This window comes from Alosa pseudoharengus, unplaced genomic scaffold (assembly GCF_046254945.1).
Source record: "Alosa pseudoharengus isolate Yale_2024_CS ecotype anadromous, Long Island Sound unplaced genomic scaffold, YU_APseudo_1.1 YU_APseudo_1.1_scf_19, whole genome shotgun sequence".
Classification (NCBI taxonomy): domain Eukaryota; kingdom Metazoa; phylum Chordata; class Actinopteri; order Clupeiformes; family Clupeidae; genus Alosa; species Alosa pseudoharengus.
The window spans coordinates 36,984,180-37,000,454 of NW_027468657.1; the positions used below are offsets into that span (position 1 = coordinate 36,984,180).

The following is a 16,275-nucleotide window of genomic DNA, read 5'->3' on the forward strand; positions in this document are numbered from 1 at the left end:
AGCGTGACAGAATTTGCCATGCCTCCTTCTTCAATCAGTCAGATTACTTATTCGCAGTCTACCTGCCGAAGTTGCAGCATCGTCGTTACTCCATTCGCAAGACGCGTTTTGGTCAAGCCAGCTAAAATTAAGCTCAACTTACATGCCTCCAGCAGTGATTTTGAGGATGACTCGTCCATCATTCCTCCCACTCCAGCCGCTCTTTCTGCTTCTGCTGCTCCTGGTTGTGGGCGGCCACGTCAAGTTGCGTCCTCCCTGGAGCCAAGACGCTGGTTGCGTAGATTAGCTTCCCCAGCCCCTTCATGGGCATCCAATCACTCGCCTGTTTCTAATGGCAGTGAAAGCCGCCGCACGACCCAAAGAAAGCTACTCCGCAACCTCCTCCCCCTCCCCCTGTAGCAACCGTGTCGCTACCTTTCCCCTTTCCCCATCTTCTCCCACCAGCGCGAACTGTGTTCGGGCCCGCGTCTCTTCCCCAGCCAGGGGCCGCGTCCCTGGTTCTCCCTCACCCCTCTTTCCTTGGATTGGTGCCACCACCCTATCCCGTCTCAGCATGTCATCAGCCTTTTCCCCCTGCTCACACTCAGTCAGTCAGCCACCCATATACTAACTATCCCCAGGTTTCTGTTCCCCATATGGGTTCAACAGAGGCCAGCGCCCCTTTCCGTTTGTCTGCTTACACTCTGACCTCTGCAATGAATCTACCTCCGTTGCACGCCTTACTTTGTAACGCGTTACCCCAAACACTGATATTAACATAATATACAAAATACAATATACAAATAAGGCATAGTATCAAGACAAGTACACATGGAGTGGAGTGGATGTTAAGTGCAAATGTATGTATGTACAGTAATGTGTGCAAGATGCATATTGGGATGATATGTATGTAGTGTGTAGGAGAAGTGGGTGAATGGCAAAGAGGGGATGACCCCACTTAACTGCAGTTCAGTAGAGTAATGGCAATGGGAAAGAAGCTGTTCTTGTGTCTGGTTGTTTTTGTGCGCAGAGATCTGTGGCGCCTGCCAGAGGGGAGGAGGTTAAAGAGGGTGTGTGGAGTGTGAGTGGGGTCTTTGATGATGTGCTTTGCCCACTTCCTGGTCCTACCAGTGTACAAGTCCTGGAGGGAGGGCAGGGGGCGCCAATGATTGTTTCAGCTGTCCGAATTATGTGTTGTAATCTGCGTTTGTCCTGTTTAGGGTAACATGTACAATAAATGACAAGAATCTGGAAAACTAATAACTAATGCATTGACTCTGTGTTTACCATGGAATCATGCATAGATTTGCTCCCCTTTACTTAGAGGCTTGTAAATATTCATGTTAAACAGACTAGCTAGTGCTTGCTAACACTGGGAATGTAGCAGCCAAATGGGGGTTTACAGCTAGCTTAATAAAAAAAACAATGTTGCTGCGCTGTCAACTGGAAAATATAAGGTAGCATGTACAATAAATGACAAGAGTCTGGAAAACATAAAAAATGCAATAATTCTGGTTTACAATGGAATTGTGCATAGATTTGCTACCACCAAACTTGGAGGCTTACCGCTTAACATTCAAGTGTATCTAGCTCTAATGGCAAGCATCAGCCCCCATCTCACACTTTGAAGAATAACGCAAACAGCACAGAATCCATTTATAGTTGCATTACAACACAGAATCCATTTATAGTGCATTAAAACCTTCCGAAATGAGTTATCGATCAAACATGTGTGGCCTGATTGAGTGGATGAGACAGGACACAAATAAATTATTTTTCTGCAGGTTTTTTTTTTTTTATTCCCCGACTGCTTCAGGTGGAAGCAGCTTTAACTGTGTGGGTTTAGGTAAAGTAGATCAACAAAATAGAAAAAGCTATAAGTTAAATATAAAATAAGTAGGGCTGCCAATCGATTAAAAAAAATAATCTAATTAATTACATACTCTGTGATTATTTAATCTAAATTAATCGCATATATAATTTTTGCTGAGTAAGTATTTTAAATATTTAAATTCAAATGAATCATTGAATAATCAGCATTAGTGACATTAAAGTTCAAAAACTCTTTTATTATTATTTTCACTAATCAAATAATGGCCATAATAATCTATGATATGACCTAATATGCTGAGGAAATAAATTCAAAAGTGCTTTGGGAAGAAGTTTTTTAAAGTAAATGTTTCAATCAATGATCTACACTGCAAAAAATGAAATCTAACCAAGTGTTATTAATCTTATAATAAGATTAAAAAATCTATTTGGTATTGTTTTTAGTATGAAAAGACTTATCTAGCGCCCTCTCAAAAGATAATTTTGACTTAATTTAAGAAGACTTATTTTAAGGAGTCTTATCAAGACAAATTTGCTCAACGCACTGGCAGACAAATTTGCTTGTTTTTAGGACAAATTTGCTTAACGCACTGGCAGACAAATTTGCTTGTTTTCAAGATGAGACGTCTTAAAATAAGTCACTTTTTTTTTAATTAAGTCAAATGATTTCACAAGAAAGCGCTAGGTAAGTCTCTTTATACTGAAAACAATACCAACTAGTTTTTTTTATCTTGATATAAGATTAATAACACTTGGTTAGATTTGGTTAGATAAGCAGTTTTTGCAGTGTAGGCAGCACATTTTCTTCTCTCTCCTTCATTTTACAGTAATGGTTACTAACTAGAATGGTTTGGGGTCAAAGGTCATACAGAATCGATTAATCTGCGTTATTTTTTTTTAATCAGTTATTTTTTCTCAAATTAATTAATCGAAATTAATCAGTTATTTTGACAGCCCTAAAAATAAGTTATATTGGCAATAGGCAACAGTAGTGGCTCTGGGTGACTGGAGTAAAAGAAAAAGAAAAATAGAAACACCAATTTTCTTTGTGAATGAATAATGTATCGTAAATAAATAAATGTTCTTCATTAAAATACAGGGTGTATAAGTATTCATACCCTATGTTAAATTCCCATGGAAGCAGGCAGATTTTTATTTTTAAAGGCCACACTGCAAAAAATAAAATATAACCAAGTGTTATTAATCTTATATTAAGATCAAACATTCTATTTGGGATTGTTTTTAGTATGAAGAGACTTACCTAGCACACTCTCGAAAGACATTTTGACTTAATTTAGGAAGCCTTTGACTTATTTTAAGGAGTCTTATCAAGACAAATTTACTTAACGCACTGGTATGTGATGATGTGGTTTCTCTTTGTCAGTGGCGTAATGCATTGTAGGTAGTGTACGATAGCGATTTTTAGACAACGTGCCAGATCCCTCTTCAGGTCATTAGTTGCCACACACCTTGGCCCGTTGCTCAAAAAAAGAGACGTGCAAAATAAGAATTTAAATGTTGCACCAAGAAAATAACCCGTGTACCGCCATACGCCAGGGCGAAAATAGGGCCCTTAGTGTCCTCTGTCTGAAAGCTTTGTTTGCTGGTGTCGATAGATCCATGCACGCTGACTCTAGTCAGCTCTGTCTTTTCCTGTCCACACTGGAACTATGGCCCATTCCGAAACTGGTCCCTACAATATCATCCTCGATTACGGAGTGCACTCGGATGGGAATCACCCTCACAGCTAAACCGAGTTCCCTTGATTCGGGCGTAGGGTATAATACCGCATTCAGCTTTTGGCTGAACTTCCCTCTCCCTAGCGGAAGCAGGATCTGGCATAACCATGTTGTACCATGGTTACAGGTGTACTACGTTTGTATGAAGCGTCCTCCATGACGTGTGGCATTAATTGACGCACACCTTGGACAAGTCACCATCAGTGTTCACTCAGATTTGGAGGGTTTATAACACATTATACAACAGTTAGGTCCGGTCGAGCTATTTATTAATTTTTGATTGGGTGAGAGGTATTCTATGAGTCATCACGAGTGGCGATATCCCAGCACAACGCCAGTCAAGACTTTTACTGCTAGTTATCACTCTGCATATTGCATTGAATTACCAACACAAACATTCCATTCATTCATAGCAAGAGAGCAACAATTTCATAACGTCACCTTGGAGTGAGAAAAACGCAGATAAAACGCAGAAAAACTGGCAGATAGCTCAGTAATGAGCTCAGGCATATTTTATGGTCACAAAACCTGGGTTTTTAGATTTAATTGTGATTAATTGTGAGTTAATCGGTACGTAGGCTGTTACAAAATATAAGGGCACAAACGCTGTCCCAAATGATGATTTTTTTCCAGACAAAAAATACAGATATCTCTCGTCTCAGGGGGACATGAGGGAGGGAAGAATGGTCATTTGAAAATACTACCAGGTTTCTACTGATACAAAGCTTAATGCTAATCGGTGAAGTATCCCTTTACAGAACTACTGCCATTTTAGCGTTAGCTCCGCCATGTTGAATATTTTTTTTTCAAGTTCACTTTCAAGCAACATGCAACTTGACTGTTGTCACGTTACTTGGCAACGGTAAACAAAAAAGCTAAAGATTATAACTATTTGTGGGTAGAGGATGAACGGATACATCTAAATAAACGATAGAAAACACAATTTTGTATCTTAAAACTAAATTAGTTGGTAATGGAACTGTTGTATAAAAGCAATATGACACCCGGCTGTAATTTCCTTCGGTTCTCAGCCTTTTGCCTCGTACTTATGGCCGAATTACAGCCATGGCGTATCCTTTACCATCCCCACTCGCACATGTGTGGAGGTGCTCAACGTTGCTACTTTCGAGCTCTACTGGACCGCATGGAAAAATAATAAAATGTTGCGGGACAATTGCGAACAGGCCTCACGGAAGAAATGGTTGCCTACAATTCAGCAATTAGGCTTTCACGTAACATAAACATATTATTACAGGCTAGCCTGTTATACAGAAATTGGACTACCTACAGTATACACGGGTTTCCCGTTTACCAACAAAACTAGATGCCCACGCAGCCGTGGGGCAGAAGACGCTTGGTGGCCGTCCACAACGTTATAAACTTAACCTAAATAGTCGGCTGCTGTAAGCTACAATCGGATTTTTTTGTATACCCCTGTTGTCTCAATGATAATAACATCTCATTTCAGACTATATTTCAGAGTTTGCAGTTCATTTGCATTATTAATATAACATCGTATTTTGTCATTTTTGGCGAAGACATGCATTCCGTTAGGGATATTGAACATATTGAACATTCTCTAACCATCATGATTTCGAATTGGTGCAGTTTTCAGCACAAAAACTCATTTTATTCTTTTCATGGAGAGCACTGTTCTATGATGTTCTATGGTGCTTTCTGCCTCTTAGTTGCGCACGCATGTTTTTGTGACGTTGCATAGAAATCCATGTATAGAATATGATGCCGTCTGTTAGGTGTGCACTTAAACCTGACATCTCAATTAAATGGAGTAGCATTCGTTCAAGTTGGATCTTAATGGAGAGGACCCAAAACTATCGTCTTTATGTAACATGCTGTTTGTGCATTTTGACATTGTAAATATTCTTTAACAAGAGTGAAAAACAGTTTGCCGTAAAGCTACTATTTATTGGCTAAAAGTTGGTCCCTCCTCTGTCTCTTGGTGCCCTACGCACAGTGGTGATGTGTGTGGTGTTAGCGGCAGCACTGATCACTGATCAGGCAACTTTTGAAACTGAAACTTTTCGCTCCTCACGTTCGTCTATCTTCAGCTAACTCCGTAGACAATAAAATAAACTCTCAGGCTTGCTGCTTCAGGTTTTGCGGCTTCTGTTACATGACATCAGTCCCCCACAAAGGAAATAGGTAAACACAATGCGCTAATTGCGTCATATTTTGTAACGCATTATGTATTTCAAAATTGATCGTGCCAATTAACACATTAATTTTGACAGCCCTATGTATTTTGTATTTTGGCTTGTTATGAAATAATGTATTAAACAATGTAAGCACATTGAAAACGTAAAGCCCAAAGTTGGAGACATGCATGCAGAAATTTGCTGCAATTTCCAAATCAGATTACTCTGGAACGGCTAATTGTACAGGGGAATGCTTTACACTTGTGTGTTCGGTAGGGATGAGTCGCGATCTTCAAATATTTGAATAGTCAAACTGCGTGCGAAATTCGATCTTAAAATAACTTTTTTGAATACAAAAAGATTCAAAAAGAAGAAATTCTTTACAAGAATATGACTTGCCTAACTGCAAGGGTACAAATAGTGACATTGATTGAAACTAATTTGTTTTCTAAAAAGTAGGCTATTGCACGAGGCAGGTTTGCATAAAATCATTATGACATGTAGCATTTTTTTTATCTAACGAGCATCTGGTTTGGCGATGCAGAAACGCCCTGTGCTTATTGTTTTTTGTTTCTTCCAATTAGCCTACCATAGGCCTACTATGTAAAAAAAGGACGAGAACATGTTACTTGTTCAATTAATAGTTTGTTTGATGACAAATCGCTAAAGATGAAATTGGCCTCCCTTTCTGTCATTGTGTCCGATTTTCGAATGATATTCAACTTTTGCCCCTCGATTATGGAATGGCATATTTGGCAGAAATTTACATCCCTAGTGTTCGGTAAGGTCAGCATTCTGATATATGGTTTGTCATGTGTTGAGTGAAGAGATCCTGAGATATTCACCAAGATGAATGGGTGGGGATGGGCGCAGAACTGTATGCACAATAATATGATTCAATTCAAGTTACTTTTCTTGTGAACCGTTTATCACAAAACCTAGCGGCTAACATTGCATTAAAACCTATTTCATGTGATATTATACATGTGATGTAGCGTTAGGCAAGGCTTTGCAAGCTATCTCTTCATAACATTTCTGCTATGCCAAGGTTTAATGTTAACATTATCAACAACACATTATCAACGAAAACATTACTTCACTACAACAACATAAGGGAATGGATCCATGACAGCTGGCATAAATGTATTGCCTTCGGGCTGCTGAATGTTGGGTATTTCTTACGTGCGCTGTCACTTTCTCCACCGCATCACAGACAATTAATTTGTGCTGTGAATGTTAAGATTATTTGGACAGGTCATAGACTACATTAAATAGACTACACTAAATTAAAATCACTGCAGCAGTCAGATACATAGCAGAATATGGAAAGAGTAGTCATGCAGGGCACCAAGGCCACAGCGGCCTGTGAACCTCCGATTTTAAGAAACCTGTAAATTGAATTATTTATTTTTTTAATCACCCTGTTAAAAATCCAAACCATTGTAGGAATTGTTGAAATTAATATTATATCAATTATTTTCCTTCGTGATAGGACAGAGATTTCAGCATCCAAGCAAGACACCCATGAAAGAGCAAAATGAGTCATCAGTTTCTGGTATGTTTGGGGAGGGGGTATGTTGTGTTTTGTATATTGTACAGTATGTGTTTGTATAGCATGTTTTAAGATTCTTTTTCTCAAAATATAGGCTGTTTTTTGTTTAGTGCCGGCTACTCTTTGAAATAGGAGAAGCTGTAATAAAATGAATTAAATAAGTATCAGTGTTTCCCACAGAATTGGTTTCAATTTGTGGCGGTAGCTGACTTGGACAACGGGGGGGGGGGGGGGGGGGGGGGTATTAAAAGATTGTCTTGTTGGTAATGTTCGTTGCGCGATTCTGGTACATAAAATCGCGGCGATTTTGGCAGTGTGAAAAGGCCTTATAGGTCTAATTGAGTGCCTGTCACTTTAAGACTGCTGCTGACGTGTGGAAGATGCAATTCATAACGTTTTCTACATAGTTAAAATAAAGGTTCGTACTTCTCCTTGGGACAAGCACTTTTGAATTTTGGAAAACACTTTTCCATTTACATCAGGATTTTGCAAACATTCAGTGTCAGAGTCAATAAAATGAGCCCTTCAACAAAATTGACAAGCAGCTGTAAGTAGGCTAAGCATGCTAAATTCGACATCCAAACAGTATTCTAACGTCTAACTTAGTTTAGTCTCTTCAATGTAACCTACTATGCTGTGATAAGACCTTAGCAGAGTTAACTTCAATGATTGTTTTGAACAAATTTGCGCAGCATGGTCACAATGCTAAGCGGATTTAATAGCAATTTGACGTCTTCTATGCAATGCTTCTATGTGGCAACGACAATCCTTTAACAATCGTGAATATTTTGTTAAATGCACATGCAGAGGAGAGGCAGCGGGCTACGAGAGAGAGCGGAGTAAGGAAAGGCTGCGTGCGTAAAGTAGTGTTCTTTGAGGGCTAAAGTTACCCCAAAACCCAGTTTAGACCAAACAGTATTGATTTTTTATGAGTATGGAGTTTTGAGACATGGTAGCTGGCTTTGCTACGTTTTAATCACAGCACTTCTAGTCAACCAGTTTACTTTGGGGGAGTTGAAATATGCTATTTGATAGCCTACTTGTGTTATATTCTTCTGTGACTATTAAAGTGTAATTCTGGCGAAAATTGACCCAAGGGTGTTTTTCTGCATTAAAACACATCAAATAAGCAGTGGAGACAGTATTTTTCATTGATCAACCACTACAGAGCTTGGCCTGGTATATGCTATAGCCCAAAATCGCAAACTGTCCCCCTACCAGCACCGCAGTCACGATATCCGGAGAAATTATTTGGTCACCTCTATTAACGATATACGGCTCCCCATTGTTTACGTGTTGAATGGAAGCAGAGCCCGTCTACGGAAAGCCTGGCCACTCTCTATTAAGTTCCATTGTACCAGAGCCCGTCTACGGAGAGCCTCCCCACTCTCTATTAATCCCATACAAACCGAATTTGGCTGCAGTTCACCAGAGTTCATGGCGATAGATGGCGATTGCGGGCGAGTCCAAAATGCATTGGGTCCTATGGAGCTACATGGCTACATTTATTGTTTTCACCTATTTAACAACTGAAACCCTAGGGATGGGCAGAACGAGGCTTTGTGAAACAACGAAACGTTCGAAGCAATTGCGCCGGAATGTGTCGAGGTTTCGAAACAATCCGACACCCGTAACTCCATGTTAGCAAAACTAGCCACTAGATGTCACCATCACATTTTGACCGTGAAGCACAACTGCTTCAGACGAAGAATATAAATAGCCAACATGGAACGCACGATTTCGTCCACAGCTACGTGGCTGAGTGGTTAACACACTTGCATTCGGCCGGAGCGTCCGGTGTTCGATTCCCTGCTGGTGCTTAGAAATTTCAGACTATATGCCTTCAATAACAAGAATATTTTTTATATCTGCCAGTTAGATGTTTTGTTATTTCAGTTTCATAGTACATTATCCTTTGGAATATGCTGGAGAGGAAAATGCTACAATGGTTTTAAAATGTAGGCTATGCTTATGGCCCAGGGTTTTTTTTGGGAACATGTTGTAGGGAAATAAAGGATACATGCGTTAGACTAAACAGGTACAACATGGGAAAAATAAACAACACATTTTTTGTATGTCAACATACATTTTTATTTAGGAATAACAGTTGTTCTGCCGTCTTGGCATTTAATCTGTTTCTTGTTTTTGAATAAACCTCCCCAGCCTTGGAAAAAATTCTTTCACAAGGCACACTTGTTGCTGGCATGCACAAATATTTTTTGGCCATCACAGTTAGGTTTGGATAAACCACTCTCCTCTCCTGCCAGTATTTCAAAGGGTCAGCTGTTCTTGAAATAAAGGCATCAGTCATATATTTTTTTACTTCTGCTACTATCTAAATATTAACGTCACTAGACTATATCTATCTAAACTATCGCTCACTGTCTGTCTCTAGCCTGTCAACTAATCTATATCACTAACCTATCAATCACAAGAATGCACTATAAATCGCTATATCTCTATATGTCTCTATGTCGCTATATCTCTCAAAATCTCTCTCCTCACAAGAAACCCACAAAGATAGGATGTGTTTGAATGACTTTTGAGCATTCTGGGACTTTGTAATTTAGATCAAACAGGTGTTTACTCGGGTAATTGGCTCGCGCGGTAAGGTCCAAACCAAATTGAAACACCACGAAGCCATGGTCACGTGACATGGGCGTTTTGAACCACACTTCGAAACACTGTTCGAAACACTTGCGTTTCGGAAGCTCGACACTGTTTCGAAACGTCAGCTTCGAGCGTCACATCCCTATGAAACCCTCAGATTTTATTTTATTTTTCGCAAAATGGATATGGATTATCAATCAAAAGTGAAATAATCCGGGAGTCATGTCCTTTCGTTTTCTTACAGGTTGGGTCGTTGTTGCCCATAACACGCTAGCATTGATGCTATGCTATGCTATGATCACGCTAATGAATGAAGTCATTGACACATTTGAACAATTAAGTGACTTTAAAAAATATAATACTCAACGAAGTGTATTGTCTTTGCCTCCCCTTTCGAATACAATATTCAAATTACTTGAAAAATTATATCCCGAGAAAAGTGGATTTTGAGGGGTACAGCTCCATAGACCTCCATTCATTCTGGACTCGCCCGTGAGCGCCCCTAGATGCAGTACCACACCGGAAGAGTTCCGAGAGTGAAGGTTTTCCCCTTATTAGACATTCTCTGATTGTAAAATGAATGGGAGTCTATGGAGCTAGACGGCTAAATTTGTCTCTCTCACCTGATTGTCGTTGAGAAATCTCATATTTGATTGTAGTTTTTACAAGTTCAACATGGGTTATAGTATAAGTAAGTATAAGTATAAGTATACATACTCTTTTGATCCTGTGAGGGAAATTTGGTTTCTGCATTTATCCCAATCCGTGAATTAGTGAAACACACACAGCACACAGTGAACACACAGTGAGGTGAACCCGGAGCAGTGTGCTGCCTGCTACAGCGGCGCTCGGGGAGCAGTGAGGGGTTAGGTGCCTTGCTCAAGGGCACTTCAGCCGTGGATGTGGGCATAGGAGAGCAGTGCTCAACCACTTTCCCCGCCCACATTTTTCCTACTGGTCGGGGATCGAACCGGCAACCCTTCGGTTACAACCCCGAAAGTTGAATGAACGAGTACTTATGTCCTTTCGGTTTCTCACAGGTTAGGTAATTGTTGCCCATAACACTTTTGAAAGGCTTTTTAGAACATTTAAAGGTGCGATTTGTAGGATTGTTACCGAACGTTCTGTAGGCCAAAATCAAAACACTGGTGAACGTTCTCCAGACTACCAGACGCGAGCCTCTTCTGGGTTGCCAGATGTAATGAAGACTTAGCTAACGTTAGTTGACCTGCAGCTGCTTTAACGTTTCTCCAACCATGACCCAGCTACACATTACAGAAACAGTGAAAACAAAAAATACCTCTCTAACCAACATAACATATTTAGCTGAAGTTAGCGATGCAGATGAAGTTTAGCCTAGGCTACCTGTTGTGGAGAAATATGGCCAGCTCTGCGTCAGACTTGATATTCTTCGTTTGACGAAGACGTCACCATCTCAGGAAGCTCCTCCGATGTCCACTTAATTTGTTTCTTGTTTTAGTTTTGAAAATTTGCCTGCCTCTCGTAGGCGTTCATGACTACAACTGACAGCTGTTGACAGTTGGCCTTTGCTAATTTAGCAACCCAAATAGGAGGATTAATATGCTATTCTAGAATGAATCGTTCAAAACATAAACGAAAATTCCAAGAGATTCCGCCCCGTTAGTAATTTTTTTCATGGGTTTTACTGGTTAGAGTAATGTTGTCAAATAAACCATTACTTCAATTCATCGTGTTTCCTTACTCTCTGACAACATATGGTAATTTTTGGAATGGTTACAGTTTATTTTCCATTATTTCCTACATACTGGTCCTTTAAGTGACTTTAAAAAATATAATACTCAACAGTGTGTACTTTTTTTGCCTCCCCTTTCGAATGCAACATTCAAATTACTAGACAAAAAATGATATCCCGAGAAAAGTGGATTTTGAGGGGTACAGCTCCATAGACCTCCATTTATTCTGCACTCGTGGACGAGCGTCCTCACGTGGACCCATAGAAGGAACTGCAACCAGTTCACAAACCGGAAGTTTTCCGGGAGTGGAAGTTCTCCCCTTCTTAAACATTCTCTGATGGAAGTCAATGGGAGCCGTAAATCGTTAATAGAGGTGACCAAAGAATTTCTCTGGATATCGTGACTGCGGTGCTGGTAGGGAGACAGTTGGTAAATGTTCTTAACAGTCTTCTGTAATAAACTCCAGGTTCACTAACTAGGTTGTTGGTGCTTCGTTTTATGTGTGTCTAAGCAAGATACAGATGAGGTTTGGTGCTGTTTTGAACAATATTACTGGTTAAAAAATGCTATTTGAGAAGCGTTTGGCTTACTGCCCTTAGCTAATCCACTGTTTACAATTTGAGGCTATAGTATATACCAGGCCAAGAATTAAATCAATTTTGTGTGTTTATCTGCTTTGCTGTTTTATACCGAGTCTCTCCTCATAAGGAAGACAATCAAATGGCTTTTAAAATTTTGCACAGCTACATAGCGAGCTAGCTGGCTACAACCTACCTTACAATTTATTTTCTCTGTGAAATGAAATACATCCTGTAATTTCTCCATTCACAACAGCTTATTTTACATTCAGTGCACAATTTAGCTATTCGTGGAATCGTTTAATCGACAGGTATAGTTTTTTCTTCATTATTGCACCCTACTTTAAACATGTCTGCTGCTATTTTTTTCTTCCTCAGAGTCAACTGGAACCATCATAGCTGTATTTGGGGCTGTATTTGGCATTGGTTTATGTAAGTTATCAAGATGTTTAATTTCCCAAGTCAATAGTATTTCTCTTTCCTCCTTGTGTGAAAAACACTTTTAATAAAGTAAGGGTTCACTGAACTTTCTTGTTGATTTCCTATTGTTCTGTATGACACTGCATATTGTTTATCTACTTTTACCTTGTCCATAGACCTCTGAAGTTCGCCTACAAAAAAGCTGCTATATTTGCCCACATATGGAAATCTGGTATATTGCGATTTTTCCTCTGGGAAAATTACAGTGGGTTGTACTTTCAAATGGCCACTTCAGTCGCGCATTACGCGGCGTGAAGCTGCGTGAAACTTTAGTACCACTTTCAGCCACTGTGCGTCGCTCTGCCACTGTACATTGCTCTGTCAGTAGCCTGCCTGCCGCCCCTTCTGAAAAAGCAGGAGGCTACCTTTAAACATAATTGTTGCCGAGAGGAATCCCAGCCTACGAATTCAATAACAAAATAAATCATGCATAATTAAACATTACCTCAATTTAGGCTACTTGGGTATGGCTTAAGGCTTGGCTACACAGTGGTAACGAAAATCGAAATCTGCTTTTGATAGCCTACCGGTGCCGCTCCACAAAACGAACAAATATCTTAATTTGCTGTCTACGTTATTGTCAGTGTTGGGGGTAATGCAACTACGCAAATCAAAACGGTGTCTTGTGCAAGAACTGCTCATGCAGACTACAACTGGCGCGGTGTAGCCTACACAACTTTGTTCAAAATTGATGCATTCAAGTTAACTTTGCAAAGTTAGTGTTATAGCCTACTTATCACAACGTTGTCAATTGCAAACGCTAATATATTCTAACGTCTCTATACGGAACTACCTGCTTCATTTGCAGACAACGAAGAGAAAGCACCTTTTTGATAATTGAGCCAGTAGAGAAATAACTGTTCAGAATTAATCTTGGGTAGAAACCTTGGGTAGGCTTCTGCTGAAAACAATGTTGGCGATTTAATACTATCTAGCGACATTTTTAACAGGCTACGCAATAGAGGCTTAGACAACTATGACCCACGCTTTGGTTTCGTAAATTAATTTGCCCTACTTCTTGACTGCAATGTAGTCAATTGACTGCTTGACATGTCATTTTTATTTTTCTGTACAATAAACAAATACATCTGCTTTATGCCACAGAATTACATTCATATTTGGCTGACTTCTGCAGACGCACAAAAAAACACTGCCACTTCCCTCCCCATATTCCACTGATCACACATCAGACATCAGGGGTGCGTTTCCCAAAAGCTAACTACGCTTAACCCAGATTCGAACTCTTGGACAGGTGACTAATAACTGCTGCGGAATGGCGGCTGTCATCAGCCGGCCTTAACGCACTGCGCCACAGAATTGACAGTGTGTATGGGTGAATAGGGGATAAATAACAATAGAGTACACAACTGTTTCACCAGCACATTTAAATTACACGTGTTAAAAGTTAATTCAAAGCAGTGGTTAATATTACATAAGAAGTAAAATAAATGCGATAACAGGACGTAACAGGAAGGCATTTGGCTGAGCAACGGAGGTTAATATGCTCTATATTTTGTCCAAATGATGTCTGTCTATCATCGTTGCACTCGGAGAAAACCGGAATATTTCATTTGTCCTGCGTTTCTTCTACGGCTGCAAACGGGATTCACTCGCAGTTAACCAAATATTTCTTTATTAGGGCAGGGCAGGCATATTTCTGGATATTAAATTATTTCTAAACCAGTCTACTAAAGTCTGTAGTGAAGTCTGTGTAGGGTTTTCCAGGCTCCATTTCTTTTTACGAGACACCCTGCTCACAAGAGACATCTGCCGGTTGTTTGGGTTGTTGCAGCGTCATTGCAGCGTCACTGGAAAAATACAAATTAAAGTTGTGTGATACCGCGTGGTTTTTGTATAATTGCTTACACTCGGGGACAAAGAAGTGCAGACGTTTGCCCTACATACTTTTGTCATCTCCCTTCCGGGTTCTGTGATCTTCGGTACGTTATGACTTTGAACTTTGATCATTGCTAATGCAGAGCTAATTTGCAGTGCCACTTGCAATAGAGTCAAAGAGTATAGAAGTAACTTACTAAGTAAGTAAGTTACTAAGTTACTTGATAGAAGTAACTTGATGAAGTAACTTGATGATAAATTACTTGATAGAGTTCCGAAGTGTGATGTTCCGTTTCCATGACGGCAGTGTCACTGGATCTAAACAAACTTTCGAAGTGGCTTCATAGCATTGAATGTAGACATGTGGGATCGTTTCTAGTTAATAAATTGTTTTAAATGTAAGCTATAGCCATTTAAAAGTGTTTTACCTGCTAGGCAGCAGCTTAGCCACATAACACGGATTGCCTGGAAGGTGTAATAGAAAGAAACACAATTCCAGTTAATATTTCTCGTCTCATCAAAGACTGGCGGCTGTTAAGAGTGACGTTTTTTGCCTTAAAAATAAAGCCAAGACACATCCATGAATTTAGCGATTATAACCGCATGCTGTGAAGTTACATGCAGGTCTCTTTTTTTACGGAGGAAACCCATGCTAAAATAAAACTCTGTAGTCATAAATTTGATCGTGTTGTTATGAATATATGTTGCAGTATGTGATAATAATTTTACAACGTTTTTTCTAAGACGCTAGTATATTTTTTGAAATAGATTAAGAAAGTCACCTCTATAGTGAATATTATGGTTAGGTTGATTTGTTTAGATCCAGTGAAATTGCTGTCTTGACAATGCTACGTCATGGCTTCGGTACTCTATTGGTAGTTAGCGTCAATTAGCACCCGGATCTCCTTATATGGGCAAAGACCCTACCTGCATGTCCAATCAAGCCCCAACAGGGTCTTTGAAGATTGACATAAAAAAAAATGATTTGACATTGATTGAGTTGTCTAGCAAGTAGGTATGTGCAAAAAAATAAATTCACATTCGTATCGCGATTCAAGCTCTACCGATTCAAATTCGATTCATTGAATTCCAAAAATTGATTCATATTTTTTTTTTTCGTTTTGTAACATTGTTTAAACTATTGTCCTGAAATGAGTTTAGCTCACCATTCCCATAGATGGTGCTGCGTCTATTTCACATTCTTGACGCCTGCATGGGCGCTCTTTACGTGACATAATGAAAATAATGAGTTCAATAGAGGTAGCCCAGAGCTCTGAGGTAGCCTAGTCGGCGCTAATCTGAGTACCCAGAAGTTCGAATCATGCAGAACGAACTTCTGGGCCAAACCTTCACAACCGGAAAACAGCTACTTTCAGAGACGCCCACTGATCTCACTTCCTTTGTGTTCATGGGCAAAAGTTCCTACTGAAACCAGTGCGAAATGACTGCTGATACAAACGTAATTGAAGCATGTTTAGAGTCGATTTTTTAAGAAATTGAAGTTCGTAACAACAGTTGCTTTAAACCCCCTGTACATGTGCATACTCACAAGGTCTGCCACCTCTCCGCGATTGGCTATTGAAAAATGCTTTGTTCGAAATCAGAGATATTCCCCCCCCGCCCTATTTTCCCCTGAATCCAGGCGTATTCCTCTAAACTAAGTCGGCGCAAACGCCAACGTTTGGAGGTCCTTTGCTATGTGTAACAGACCGCTGTCAATGGCAGCGGGTTTCATTGAAAGTGAAAGCAGACGGGTGGATCTGCACTGTAACACTAAAGAATGTTTGATTCAAGTTCAGT

At 39.8% G+C, this 16,275-nt stretch overlaps 1 protein-coding gene across 9 annotated transcripts in view; it reads left to right on the plus strand.

Moving 5' to 3' along the window:
* LOC143132839 (beta-2-glycoprotein 1-like) overlaps positions 1–16,275 on the plus strand; it is an 81,789-nt gene that overhangs the window by 22,602 nt on the left and 42,912 nt on the right. For 6 of the 9 annotated variants that reach the window (XM_076292657.1, XM_076292655.1, XM_076292656.1 and 3 more), the window contains exons 6-7: positions 7,197–7,259; positions 12,538–12,591. The exons of 2 other annotated variants lie outside the window; for them this stretch is intronic. In XM_076292657.1, coding sequence (XP_076148772.1) covers positions 7,197–7,259; positions 12,538–12,591 — 117 coding nt within the window. Of the gene's footprint in view, positions 1–7,196; positions 7,260–12,537; positions 12,592–12,755; positions 12,817–16,275 lie in introns of those variants that run through there. One more of the 9 variants, XM_076292662.1, reaches the window with a different exon arrangement.